At 61.1% G+C, this 14,065-nt stretch overlaps 1 protein-coding gene across 5 annotated transcripts in view; it reads right to left on the bottom strand.

The window, feature by feature from the left end:
- Nucleotides 1–8,166: 8,166 nt before the first annotated feature.
- The window catches only part of ACSF3 (acyl-CoA synthetase family member 3), a 51,918-nt gene continuing 46,019 nt past the window's right edge, over nt 8,167–14,065 (bottom strand). For 3 of the 5 annotated variants that reach the window (XM_036993973.2, XM_036993974.2, XM_017662275.3), the window contains exons 10-11: nt 11,026–11,205; nt 8,167–8,504 (exon numbers count right to left, since the gene is read on the bottom strand). In XM_036993973.2, coding sequence (XP_036849868.2) covers nt 11,037–11,205 — 169 coding nt within the window. In that variant the 3' untranslated portion in view covers nt 8,167–8,504; nt 11,026–11,036. The other 2 variants (XM_073226103.1, XM_036993971.2) reach the window with 2 other exon arrangements.

The following is a 14,065-nucleotide window of genomic DNA, read 5'->3' as shown; positions in this document are numbered from 1 at the left end:
CGAAGGGAGCAAGAAGGAAGCCTACCGGAAGAGGCATTGGTGGTGGGGCCGGGCTAGGGGCCAGAGGGTGTTCCTTCCCTCCCTCCCGTGGCTGTTCCCTCCTCCGAGAATGCTCTTTCCGTCTATCTGCAAGTGTGTCGTTCGGCCCTCCAGGTGTCTAATGGCACCTGCTCACCATCCTACTAGATGCCCCACCTGCCACCCTCGGTCACCTGTCTGTCTCCTGTCTCCCGCACTGGGTTGGGGCTCCTCTTGGCTGGCCTGTCCCTGCTGATGCCCAGCTAGCACAGAAGGCCAGGCACAGACCTACCAATGGTGGCCTGGGGCTAGTCCTCCCCACCCCAGCCAGTAGCCCTTGCTTCTTCCTCTGGCCTCCTGGGAAGACCCTCTCTCCCAGGGGGCACATGTGTGTGGCCCTGCCCGCAGTAAGGCAGGAGCAGAGGCGAGGAGGGCGAAGACCGTGGACCCAGGGCTTTCTTCTGAGTGGGAGTGGGCCGAGCATCGCTGTTGCACAGTAGGCACCTGGTCTCTGCTCTCCTGTCCACTGTGGGGTGGCCATCTGTGCCCTTGGCCTGTCTGGAAGGCAGCAGGCTGCTGGGGGGGAGGGGGCCTAGCAACGGCTGTGTCCCTGGTACTCACTGCCCCAAGGTGGAAGGAGACCCTCCCACCTCCAGCTCCGAGCCCCTGGGGGCCAGCATCCTGCCTCTGAGGTTAGGGTCCCCAAACACAGGCGGAGAGGCCCTCTGAGCGCTTCGGTTCCTTCTCCTGGTGCTACAACAGGGCCTGAGGTGGAAGGGGGCGGGTGGCTGAGAAAGGCTGCTCGTGTCCCCTGGTGAGCCTCAGGACCTCAGTGGGGTGGGGTGACAGCCCCCCCAGATGCCCCTGCTTTCCATGCTTCCTTGGTTGGCTCTATCTCCCCCAAGGCCCTCTGGGGTTGTGGGAGTCTTCAACGGGAGGGTAAGCTGGGTCCCATCATGGCTGAGCCCCAAGTGCAGGAGGGACCACTGGGGAAGGGATGCGGCCCTCGCCCCTCACCGTGGCCTCCCGTCCTAGCTGTGGGCCCTGAGCAGGTGTCCTCTCCACTGGCCTCGGTATCCTCCTGTGTCCAAGGGAGGGGGTCAGGGTCTATGAGCCCGCAGGTCCTGTCCCGGGCCAGTCCCTCCCAGGCCACAGAGCTCCAGGGGGCTCTCCTTCCTGATGAGGGACCGGCCCCTCCCATTTCCTAGAGGGCTTGGGGTGTCCGGCCATCTGGGCTCACCACCCTGTGCACCCTAAGCCTGCAGCTCTGACCCCCACTTCGAGTGCCCCTCCCTGTCCCCAATTCTGCAGCCAGCCCTGCAGCCCTAGGCCCCACTTCCTTCCCCACGCAACGATGGTTCACACTCTGCCCTCGTGCCGGTGGGTGATGCAGATGTGGGCCTGGGCACGGGCAGGGTGCGTGTGAGCCTGGGGGCTGGGGGCTCCAGGCTGGTGGGCTCAGAGCCAAGTGGCGGACCTGAGGCACTGGCTCACTCCCATCTTTCCCAGGGGGGAGCTGTGTCCCCTCTTCAATCTGTGTGACCCACGGTCTGTGACCTGAGGCCAGCAACCTGGTTCACCAGGCTGAGACTTGGGGAGTCCTGGGAGCTCAGAGCAGAGCCGGGGTTCTCAGATCCACTGTGTCCACCAGAGTCCTGGTAAAGGTCAGGGCCAGTCCCATGCCAGCTCCCCTGGCGGTTGCTCCTCTGTCCCGGGCATGGGACCCCACCCCCCACCCACCACTAGGGACTGAGTGTGGCCCATGGCCCACACAGTGGGGTGCGGGGGGTGCCTGCCCACTTGCCCAAGGGGTGCACCTCTGAACCGGGAGAAGGGGAGCAGGCTGGGGATGTGCAGAACCTGGGAGGGCCCAGAGGGCAGCTGACTGTCCGGTGGCCCAGGTAAGGGGTCCCAGGCAGTCAGGGACCAAGCTAGAGGACTTGGGGTGTCCAACCCAGGATGAACTGGAGGTTCATCTTCTGTGTTCAGAGGTTTTCAACTTCCTCATGAAGAGAGGGCACATTGGGCTTTCAGCAAGAAGTGAAGCTATTATAACTTTAGAATTGTGTAATTACACAGTGAAGCAGGAACTACTGTGTATAAAAGTATGTAGGCTTATATAAACTTGCACATGAGTATACATAAACTCTAACTAGGGGCCAGGCGTTTAGTCCCCGTGCCTATGAAGCAGGGGCTTCTCTCCAGTGCAGGCAAGGACACGTGGCTGAGCAGGCACTGGACAGGTGGCCAAAGATGTCCTCACCCTGATGGCAGAACCTGTGAAAATGTCACTTTCCACTGTAAAGGGACCTCGTGGTGGGGAGGTGATCCTGGTTTGGGAGGGGTGATGTGTTCACAGGAGCCTTGCAGAGCAGAGATGAGCTGGGGGCAGAGAACTGTGGCAAGAGGGGGAAATCAGAGAGGTTCAGGCGTGTGAGGGGCCGACACGGGTGTGGGGGCACAGGCAGGAGGCCTCTGGGAGCGAAGGGGGGCCCTGGCTGACAGCGGAAAAGGGCACTCGGTCCAACCGCTGCGAGGACCTGGATTCTGACACCGACTGGATGAATGTGGAGCAGAGCCTCTTCTGAGTCTAAGAAGGAGCCTGCCCAGCTGACAGGGAGTGGCCTCGACTGACCAGGGACAGGGGACTGGGCCAGCCTGCTCAGATGCTGGCCCAGGGAAACAGTAAGATAATAAACTCATGTTGTTTGAGCCACTGTGCGTGCAGTAGCATGTTCTGGCGTCCGTACAGCAAGGACACACAGGCTGAGTAACTTGGCGATCCCAGCTGGTATTCACTGAGCACTGGCTTTGCTCTGTTCACTGGGACAGTCGTGTGTCCGCACTACCCATCTCCCTCCTGTGGCACAAAGGTCCCTGTTTTGAATAGGAGTCAGGGTTATGTGGCAAGGGGACAACCAGGCGTCAGGCTGCAATGAGGGCCACGCTCCCAAGGGTCAGGCTGCTGTGGAGGATGGAGTCCTGGACAGAGGGTGGACGCAGAAGGGAGTGAAAGAATGTCCAGGCCCTTCAGGGCTGGCCAGGAAGGAGACGAAGCATACACCAGGCAATGGGGGCCATGTTCCGCATGGATGTGAACTGGGCACCTGAGGTCATCCAGTGGAGGGGCCAGTGGCAACAACAGCGAAGTGCTCCTGGGGGCCCAGACACTGACCTCACCCCTGTGGCCCCCACTTTACAAGCTGGGACCTGGAGGCTTGAGGTCAAGGGGACATGGCCAATATAGGTGGGGCCTGGCCAGGGGCCCAGTGACCACTGCAGGGCTCTCTCCTTATTCAAGCCTGGTCTGCAGGTCGGGAGAGAGGCCAGGTGCAGGCAGACCTTCCCTCCGGCACTCCCCTCCCCTCTAGTTCCTGGGTCCCAGGCCCCTGCCAGGCTCTGTGGCTTCACACTAAGCCCTTGCGGGGCTGCACACATCTCGGGGGCCAAAGCAATCCTGAAGTGGTGACACAGCATCAGGAGCCCCCCATTGAGCTGGGCAAACATCAGGGCAGATGGTACAGGGCTCTGTGGGTGAGGAAAGGGTGGGACAGAGCGCCCCTTGGCCTGGGCAGGGAAGTAGTCCTTCCTCCGTTCTTAAAGTGTCCCCAGGGTCAGAGGGGACAAGGCGGGGGCCCAGAGCGTGGCATGTTGAGGAGTGACTGGCTGCCGCTGAGCTCAGCACCTGGCCTGGGGAGCGAACGTCACGGCCCGGGCCCATGCTGAGCCCGCCCTCTGTGCAGGCCGCTCCCGCCTGGGTCGGGGGCCTTCTTTGTTCCAAAGCCCAGTGTCCACCCCAGCCACACCAGAACAGTCATTCCAAAACTGCGCTTTAAAGTCTTGGGTGCTCAACATGGATGAACAGATGGACAGATGGTAGATAGAAGAGACTGCGGGGCCCTGGCGCACCCACTGGCCCAGAGCCCTGCGCACCTGGCAGGATGGCTGGTGCTGGTCTTCAGGGAGCTGAGCTGGGGGCCTTGGCTGCAGCTCTGCCCAGGCCTCCCTCCAGGGCTGCCCGAGCTCCAAGCTCCCCGCTGCTGGGGGGCTGGGGTCTCATGCTGCCCAGCGGCTGCCTGTCCAGCAGCTCTGACGTGGGAATGCAGAATCAGGCCAGGCAGTGGCCCCAGGTCCACTGGACACGGTTTTCCATGTCCTAGAGGTGACGTTCAGCCCCAGCTGGACTTGGCCCAGGCACCGGGGTAGGCCTGGGGTCCCAGCGGTTCCTGCCACGCCCACTGGCACCAGCAGGGGGCAGTGTGGCTCCAGGGAAGCCCTGCAGAGGTGGTGGCCAGGGCCTGGTCCTTCCACCTGCTGGCCTGGCCGCCCCAGGCCTGGGCTCAGGGCCCAGCTGGGCGGGGCGACGGGCCCTCCTGACCCCAACCTGGGCACAACTGCTGCCGGCTGGCCACAGGGTGGGCACAGACTGCTGCCCTCCCCCGCTGGCTCGGAGGGGCTGGGTGGGGTGCGAGCCAGGGAACGGAGGCCGTGAGGCCTCCAGTACTGACAGCCCATTCCCGTGGGCACTTTCACCAAGACAGGCTGGGGCGAGGGCTGGGCGCCCACTCGCCCTGAGACCCCAGGGCAGGTACAGGTCCCCCGTCTTCCTCATTCAGGGTCTCAGGGTGCTGAAGACCCAGAACACAGTGTGGGCAGCTCCCCTCTGAGCTGGGTAGTGAGGTGTGGAAGGCTGGAAGGGGAGGCACAGGCCTGAGACTTTTGGGGAGATTGCAGGGGGAACAAAGGTGGTGTGAGACCCCCTCGGGGCTGCATACCAGGCTGGTCGCCCATCACCTGGGTCTTTGCCCCCAGCTGGCCTGGCTTCAGCAGACGGAGCAGGGTGTGGAGGGACTGTGGCCCAGGACGGGTCAGCAGGGCATGGCTTCCAAAGCTGCCTGGACCTGGAGCTCTCAGCTCTGATTTGGGGGTGAGACCCCATGGAGTGGCCCCAGGGAGTCTGTCCCCTGCGTCGTCATGGCACTCGCCACCATAGGGCCCTTGTGGGCCTGCCCGGGCTGGCAGGGTCTGTGTCTGGGAGGAGCCGGCAGGACAGGCTCCAGGCAGATGAGGCCGCCTAGGGGGGCCGTGTGGGGCAGGTCGCAGCATGGAGTGGGCCCAGGGTCAGCAGGCAGCGAAGGCCCCAGAGGTCCAGCCATGCCACTGGCTGCCAGCACCATTAACTTTCAATCAGCATCAAGAGTGCTGGTGACAAATCTGGGAGCGAAGAGTCCCGGACAGCCTATAAATCCCATCAGTGGCCATTCTGATGGAATCTGATGTGATCGGCAGTTTAGTTTGACGATGTTGGTGCTGCATCTAATCTCACCCCCCATTCTGCAGCCACTGTGGGCAGAGGGGTGTTCACTCAGCACCCCCAGACAGGCCCTGCCCATGGGCAGGGTCTCTGTGGGGCCTGCTGTGTTTCCTGTTCAAGTGACAGGGCCCCGGGGAAAGACACGGGGGCCGCAGCCCTTCCGGATGGCCCTTCCCGTCCATACAGATGGACCTGGGACAGAGAGGCCAGGACAGACCCAAGCCCAGGTTGGTGCAAAACCTGGTGGGCAGCACAGAAGCCTCCCCACCACGTATGGGATTGCAGGCCAGGCTGCAGCGCCTGCCGGACTTGGCCGCTGGGCCAGGGTGGTGGCGTCGGCACGCCAGGAGGCCCCAGGAGGCCCAGGCTGTGCTGAGCAGAGCCAGGCTAACAGGCTCCCTGCCTCTGGAGAGAGTCAGCATGTTCCAGCCACTCTCACTGGCCTGCTGCTGCCTGCTCCCTTGGGCGCCGGGGGCCGGCACACACCCGTCCCAGCGCAGGCAGGAGGGGCTGAGTTTAGGCCCCAAGTGCAGTGTGAGCCCAGGGGAGGTCCAGTTGCGTTCAGAGGCCAGGAGAACCAGTGGGGGTTTCTGTCTAAAGAGGGAATCACGTGGGACATTCAGGGAACAGGGCGGGTGCAGGACTCCCGGAGGCCACCTGAGTGAGGCTGGCGCTGGCCATTTGCACCCGTGTGGACTCGCCGTCGTGTTGAGGGGAAAGGCAGCCGTCACAGCGCCGGAGGAGTCCAGGGGACAGAACGGTGCAGGCCAGACACTGGGCCGAGGGGCCCCCGGCCGAGTGCACGTCCTGTCTCCAGAGAGCTGGTCATCCAAGCGTGAGGAGGGAATACGGCCTTGGCTGTACAAAGGCCATGCATAGGGAGTCTCGGGAGAACTAGCACAGACCGTTTTATAGCGTGAATTTGGTTGTGGTTGAGAAGTCGATCAAATGTCCATTAATGACCGGCCATAAAAACAAAGCCTATTTATTACTTCTTGTGTCTACAACCAAACTGAAAACCTCTAAGGAAGCATGCCCGGCTGGGATGGGGCAGGTTCGCCCTGGCTGCCGGGTCCACGCACTGCGTGGCCGTGAGCTCAGCCCGCGTGGCATGCTCACAGAGACGGACGCTGGGACCCCCGGGAGCTGGGAGTGCAGGATTAATCTCAGTATTAATCCCGGGCAAAATGAAGCCCGAGGGACAAATGTGAACGGGGTAGAGATGCTAAACAACAGCCCATCAGACCCACGGAACAGCTGTGAGCCTGAGCACAGGGCACCAACCTGCGCCGGGAAGGCGGCCGGCGCTGCTGGCAGTGACGTGGGTTCCGAGGCCGGGCAGGCCGAGCTCCGGGGCCCAGAGGCGCTGAGATACCTCAGTGGCCAGTTTACTCACAGATCCTTTCCCATCACCCCCAACCCCATCCTGACTCTGAGACGGGGCTGCCCAGGGCACCCGAAGAGCCTTGGATCTCAAAGAACTGAAGTTGCAGGGCGGCGTCTTGGTGACTGGGTGGGTGGCAGCAGGAGGACGGTGAAGGGAAATGTGCCCCCAGATCACTACTGGGCAAGAGGCCAAGGCACAGTGAGACCGACCGAGGGGCAGTGGGGGGCCGCGTGGCAAGGCCCCAGTGATGCTCAGGTGGCCCCGAGGACTTGGGGACAGCCAGTGAGGGGGGTCCCATGGAAGGCGCCAGAGAAAGGGCACCAGTGTGAACCTGGGAGGGCAGGAGAGGGAAAGGCGGGCACAGCGGGGATGAGCCAGCGGTTCAGCAGGCGCTCCAGCAGACGGATGTGAGCCCAGCGCCAAGACGGGAAGTCACATGGTAGGGCTGGGAGCAGCTACATGCCAAGAAATCTGCAGCCTGGGTGAAACCCATGGTTTCACGGAGCCACAGGAGCCGGGGCACCACCAAGGAGTGAGTCTCGAGTAGAGCAGGAACCATTAAAGAAGAGATGGGATCGGTGGTCAGAGGCACCTCCACCCGGCAAGCCCTGAGGCCTCGGGGGATGGTGTCACCAGCCTTCAGGATCCTAAATGAAATGCTGGCCTGGGCCCCACACCCCGGGCCCTGGGCGAGAGGCAGACTGGAATCCAGAATTTTTCAGCTGTTTGAAGGCACGTTTGCGGTGCAATGTGTTATGGCCTCAGGATCTGGGTGGCTCCCGGGACCCTCACATGAAGTGGGGTCCAGAAGTCCTCCTCAGGCTCATGTCCGTCTGTCTGCTGCCTCAGTCTGTCCAGGCTGCCTTGGCAAAACACCATGGGGCTTATAAACGACAACACTGGCTGCTCACAGCTCTGGGGCGGGGGGCCGGAGACACAGGCCCCAGCGCGTTGGGCGTGTGGTGGGGGCTCCTGGCTTACAGGCAGCGTCGCTTTGTGCTCTCACGTTGGAGAAGGGGCGAGGGAGCCCCGGCAGCTCTGATGAGGCGGGAGCCCTGCTCACGGGGGCTCTGCTCACGACCCGATCGCCTCCCAGCACCGTCACATCGGGGGTAAATCTCCACATGGCATTTTGGTGGGGACATAGATACTTAGTCCACAGCCTCTGCCGAATGAGTTTACCACAAACATCAAATACAAAACACAAAACAAACAGCTTTGGTTTCCACAGCTTTCTGGGTTTTGGAATTGTAGGTAAAACCCATGTGCTGGATCAGTAATCACATTAAATGGAGAATGATTCAGCACCCCCTTCCCGGCCACATTGACCATGCAGGGTTCATGCCGGGTCATGAGTGTGTGGTGACATCAGAAAACCGTCAGTACTGCATAGTAACGGATTCAGGATGGAAAGGACGGTCGATTTAAAAGAAAAGAAAAACTTCAGTACAATTTAGCACTCATTCACAGAACATCTTAACAACCGGAGGCAGTGACACGAGCTGGTCCGAAGCTGGCCTGTTCGCCTGTGCTCCCCTGGGGATCTGGGCAGCAGCTCTGGAGCCATCCCGCTGCCTGAGAGGACAGGCAGCCGCCGCCTTCCCCCTGGCTGTCGTCTGCCTGGAGGTTCAGCGAAGCACCAAGAGGAAGAGGGGACGGGAAGCAGAAGGCTGAGCAGGGCAGGAGGAGACGCATGGGGCCGGCGCTGACGGCCCACAGGAGACCCAGGGGACCCGGCCACGCTGCAGGGTGGAGCCCCGACACACACATCATCTCAACGATCAACTAAAAAATGAAATAAAAAGTTCCATTCAGTTTCCAACAAAGACTGTAAAGTACCTGGGGCTGAACTTCTCCAAAGACGTGCACGGTTATTGTAGAGAAAACTGCAAAACACGAAGCCCGAAGAAATGCGGAGCGGGGCCACCGTTCATGGGCCGGAGAGAGCAGTTTTGTAAAGATGTCAAATCTTACCAGATTAATTAATCTACAAATTGAATGACCTCTACAAAAACTCCAATGAGGCTTCTGAAGAGGAACTTTTAAGCTGCTCTTAAAATCCAGATATAAGAACAAGGGGCCAAGATCAGTCTAGACTGCTCGCAAGAAGGACATGTGGGTGGGTGCCTCATCCTGACAAATATCAGACAGGAAACCAGCGGCAGAGCCTGGAAAAGAGGTGGATGGGTTGGGATGGAAGGGTCAGCGTGGAGCACACCTGACGCTTGGGCATGGGGGGAGGCTGTGCAGTGCGGCTGGGAGAGACCCGAGTCCGAGAACCATGCTGGGAACACAAACTATTCCATAAAGGAAAACTAGGGCTTTTCACACCACAGGAGAAAATAAATTTCCAGCAAATGAGAAATGAGAAATGAGAAAAGCAAAGCTTTGTATTTTTTTAGAAGAACAAGTGGGAAATGTATTTAAGAGCTTTTAGACATGAAAACTTCAAGCCATAAAAAAGATTAATCTCTCTGAATAAAATATTAAAATCCTACACATCAACAGGTATTAAATGAAGTAAGAGGCGAACCGCACAACCGAAATGGAATCCGGGAGAATCACCGAGAGTCCAGAAAACGGGCAAAGAGCACGAATAGGGAGCAGCAACCCCCAATGTCCAGTAATCATGCAGATTACCCCCAGGGTGCTGGTAGTCATGGAAACAGCGGTGAGGATTCTGCCCAGTGTGCGGGCGGGCATCTCCCCTGCTGGAGGCCACAGGCGCGGCCTCTTCCGGAAGAACGGGGCCGTATCTAGAAACTTGGAGACCAGTGCCTACAATCCTGCAATTCCACAACCGGGAGTATTTTGTGGATTAGCTCTTGCTCAGGTGCCAAAGGGGTGACATACACGGAGGGCAGCTTTGCCCACGAATGCGACACACGGGAACAGCGGTGGGGGGGGGGGTGGACTTCACACTGCGAATCCAGGATAAGCTGAACAGGAAGCTCTGATGGATCTGCCAGCCCGGAAGGCACACAGCACACTCACTCCCATGCACAGATGTGGCCACCCACGCAGTCCCGACTGCGGTCGGCTCCCCAGAGGGACAGGGTGAAATTTGGGATGTACAGTGTAGTTCTTGGGAAGCTGGAGCCGGGAGGGCAGTGTTACCACCTGCTACTCTGCCCTAAGGCTGACGCGAGCCCTGAATGGGCTCTTAACCCATGTACACGTGGCTGTTCTGGGGCTGGGAGGGGCTGGGGGCCCACATACAGGCTCCCGTGCAGGCTGGGGGTGCCCTGTACTGATTAGGGAGCACGGGGTGTCCTGCTCAAGCCTTGTGCCAGCTGCTGCCAGCCCTGAGCACTCCGGTCCTGCTCCAACCGTCACTGACCAGGGGGCCCAGAGGCAGCTGACACTGAAGGGAGTCTTCAGAGCCCAGATCTGCATTATCTGTGGACACTTACGCGTGCCTAGTATGTACAGTTAGTTATATATGTGCCCATGTCCCTGTGTCCATACATCTGGGGTGTGCACTGTACATGCATGTCCACGTCCACATATGTGCATGTGTGCTTGTGCAGCCACCTGGCTGGGGCGGTGTGTCACCGTCTTCTAAGACTCGGCTCTTCCCCGTCGAGGCAGGTGCTGACGGGCATGTCCCCGACGCATTAAGGATGCTGCTGTCTTAATAGCTTTACTGCGTGATGCGGAAAGGTTGGCAGGCTGGGATGAGCAGATTGATGGCTTAATGGCCTGTAGCCATTACAGAGTGATTGCATGGCTGTGTGTACGAGCAGGCTGTCACGGGCGGTGTGTGCCGCAAGCCGATGAGAGTGGCAGAGTGGCACTGGGGAGAGGGCCAGGGTGGGGCAAGACTGCCGTGAGGAGGGACCGCAAACAGGCTGGGCCTGCTGCTGCATGTCCCCATGCAGGCAGGGCATGCCCAGAAGCCTGCGCGCACACCCACAGACATGAGTGCACGTGGGCACCTGGCCCACTTACATTTGCCTGCTCCTTGCCCACCGGGAGCTATCTTCTAGCATGTGACTTCCACTGAGCCCTTCTCCTGCCCTTGGGCATCTTCACAAAGGAGGTCACAGGCCCCAAGAGGTGCTCGGCTGGCATGACCTTGGGGTCTGGCCACCCACCTCGATGGTTCCCTAAGGAATGGCCCCCGATCTGCGCCCCAGAAGAGAGAGGGCGGCGGTCTTCAGGAGGGGGAGGTGAGCAGAGGAGACTCGGCGTGGGTGTGCAGTGACTGTGAGGACAGGGCAGAGGGGATACGGGGTTGCCTGTGATTCAGAGACAAACCCAGGCTGCACAGGCCTTGCTCTGACCCCATTCCCATCGTGCCCACCTCTATTCCTTCTAGTGGGAAGGCGATGCTGGCTCCTGGGCGCCCAGCCCTGGGGTGCCCTGGTTGCACGGGTAGAACTGCCTGATGAGTTCCTTCTTGTTGACCTTCCCCATCTGGTTCCGCGGGATCGTCTCCACCAGCAGCAGCTCTGAAGGCACGGCGTACGGGGCCATGACGCCTCTGCAGGGACAGGTACAGCGTGAGCGGCAGGGACGGGCACACCTCAGCGCAGGAAGCCCGGCTGTACCCACTTGGGGCTGGGCTCTGGGCCTCGGCCAGAGATGGCCCCACTCCACAGTGTGGAGCGCTCCTCCCACCGTGGAGCCCTGACCCAGGTTCTTGTCTGCGGGTCCAGGAGCCGCCCTGCACCCCACACTCCCAAGGGGCGCTGAGTCAGCAGTGCATTCTGTGAGGGCCACGGTGGGCTCCACTGCCACCAGCTTCCACTCTGGAGACCGCACCCCAGGCTGCAGGCACTGGCTCCCCCGAGGCCACCTCCAAGCACAGGACCGCTGCATTAAGGGCCGTGTCCCTTAGCAAGGAAGTGGCAGGATGCAGAAGGCCGCGTGCAGTGGTGGGGAAGGCCAGACGACTGCAGCACGCCTGCCCTGCACACACCAGCTCCCGGCCTCCGGGGCTGCCGACAAGCGTCAGGCTAGGTAGAGTGACACAGGCAGGCAGGAACAGGACACAGGCACCCGGCATCTGTCCAGGGCCCCGAAGTGTGCACAGCCTCCCGTCTGAGGCCTCGGCCGTTGAAACTGTGCTGTAGCATGGAGCTGGCAAGCGGGGGTGGCAGAGAAACCCCAAATCTTGGCCTCAGCAGCAGGGTGCATGAATGAACACACACCTAATCTGCCCTCAGGCAGTGGGTGCCAGCAATCCCACGCTGAATGCAGTGGTACCTCTGGCGGCTGAGCCATCTGCAGCCTGCCGCAGGTCAAAGGGCACAGCGCTGCTCCCACACAGGGACTCAGGGTGCAGGCTCCTGGCTTGTGATGGGGAGGGCACCACTGCCTGTGGTCCCTGCAGCTGCTGGAAATGGCCAGCTGCTCACTGGGGGCCGGCCTGGACTTTGCTGGAACCGACCCTCAGGACTGGCCCCGTGGCCCTGACACTGGCAGGACGAGCCCCCGAGAGCCCAACACCCCACCTGCTTCTAGACGAGGCCGCCTGAGGCCCCGGCCCGGCTGCCGACACGGCATCTCCACGGTGTCTGGGTGGTGTGATCATCGGCGGCGGCTCTTCACATGTCCCCCGGGCCGTGCCAGCACCAAGCTGGGCCAGGGCCCAGAGAGGAGGGCAGAGTGAGTCTGGGGGCACAGTCCGGGCCGCTCCCCCAGTGCATGAGAAGGCAGTGGAGCACCGTTTTTCCACAAGGAAAAACCCGTCAGTCTAGAGTCTCACATCCAGAGGAGGCGCCCTTCTGGAATGCAGGCAGAATCAAAGACGCTTCCGGAGTTCGTCTCCAGGAGGCCTGCGCCCAGGACATGAGGCGGATCCAGAGCCAGGGCCGGCCAGGCCGAGGGAGGCACAGGTCGGGGACACGGGCCATTTTCCTCCTGGACTCAGACAGGTGACCGAGAATATCGAGTGCAGTGTGGGGCTCTAACAGACGTGGCCAGCGCGGAGCAGCGGCAGGCGGGTGGGGCGGCGGGCACGTCAGAGTGGCCTGTCACAGACCCCAGTTTGGTAACCCTGGCCAGGGAGCAAGAGCCGGAAAGGTGAACACCCATCTGAAAGGCTGTGACGGACGCGGGCCGGGGCCGGGGCGCTGCCATTTCTGACAGGCGGTCCTTTTGGGAAGGGGGTTCTGCCCTCGGGTCCTGCAGAGGTAAGGGCCTCAGGAGCCGCCTCGTTCTCCAAAGGGGCCCAGCTGAGCAGCCGCCCCGTGACGCCTGGAGCAGCTCCACGGCAGAGCGGGGTGTCGGACAGGAGTCCAGCAAAGTCGAGCTGTTTGTTAAAAGCAAGCTTCACATGGAAAAATCCTCACGGACGGTGGAGGCCTTACTTCCGGCACTCAGTTCCTGTTACCTCCTCCCTCAGAGGGGGGCTGGCGGGGGGAGGCTGGACGGGGTGCTCAGCCAACGACCGTCAGGCACCCAGAGCGACCAGAGGCCAACACCGCGGCTCATTCCTCGGCTTCCCCCGCTGCGCAAGGCCCACGTGGGCCATTTCAACTTGGCATCTTGGGGCATGGAAGGGTGGTGTGGGTTGTCCATGACCCAGAACCTGAGGATGTGGTGACATTACCCAGCTCCAAGGCCATGCCACCCTTGGCTGGGACTGTGCTTCCCCCAGACCCCCACTGGGAGCACGGCATGGAGGAGGGGAGCAGAGGATGTAAGCAAACATCTTGGGAGAGGAAAAAAATGGGAGCAAAAGGAAGACATTTAAGACCTTTAAGAAAGACCCCAAATGGTAGTGAACATGATACAGGAAGAAGGGCAGGCGAGGCCCCTCTCCCTGCCCCAGGGTGCAGGGGCCTCTCAGCCCCAGAGTAGGCCCTGGCCTGGAGGAGAAGGCCCCTGGCGCCCCTCCATGGGGTGGGTCGCCCCGCGTCACCGCCCAGTGGCTGCCAGAGGGGAGGACACAAAGGCCGGACGCTGGCCTCGATCTGGGGCAGGCCCCATGGAGGCCACCGAGCCCTGCCCTCCAAGAAGCCTGGCACCAGGGCCCCCAAGCCTGGACACAGTGCACCCACCTCAGGGGCACAGGCCAAACCGGTCAGCGCAGCCCCTGCCAGGTCCTGGGCCGGAGCCTGGCCTGGACTTAGGAGGGACAGACACGCAACATGGGGCAGGAGGAGTACCTGGCAACGGGCCCCATGCCTGAGGACGGCCGGCAGCTAAGAGGGGATGGGGAGGTGGCCCGAACACTCCCTGGCAGACAGCTCAGCACAAGCTCTTGCACAGGATTTGCATTTTCTTCTTTTTGACATAGTGACTGTTTAATCAAAGCAGCAGCCAGCAAATGGAAGCTGCCTTGCCTTTGTTAAGCTCCGACTGTGATTCGAAAATCCAGGGTGATCACCCAGCTG

The sequence above is a fragment of the Manis javanica genome, chromosome 17 (assembly GCF_040802235.1).
Source record: "Manis javanica isolate MJ-LG chromosome 17, MJ_LKY, whole genome shotgun sequence".
In the NCBI taxonomy this organism is placed as follows: Eukaryota; Metazoa; Chordata; class Mammalia; order Pholidota; family Manidae; genus Manis; species Manis javanica.
This window is presented reverse-complemented; position numbering and strand designations above follow the sequence as displayed.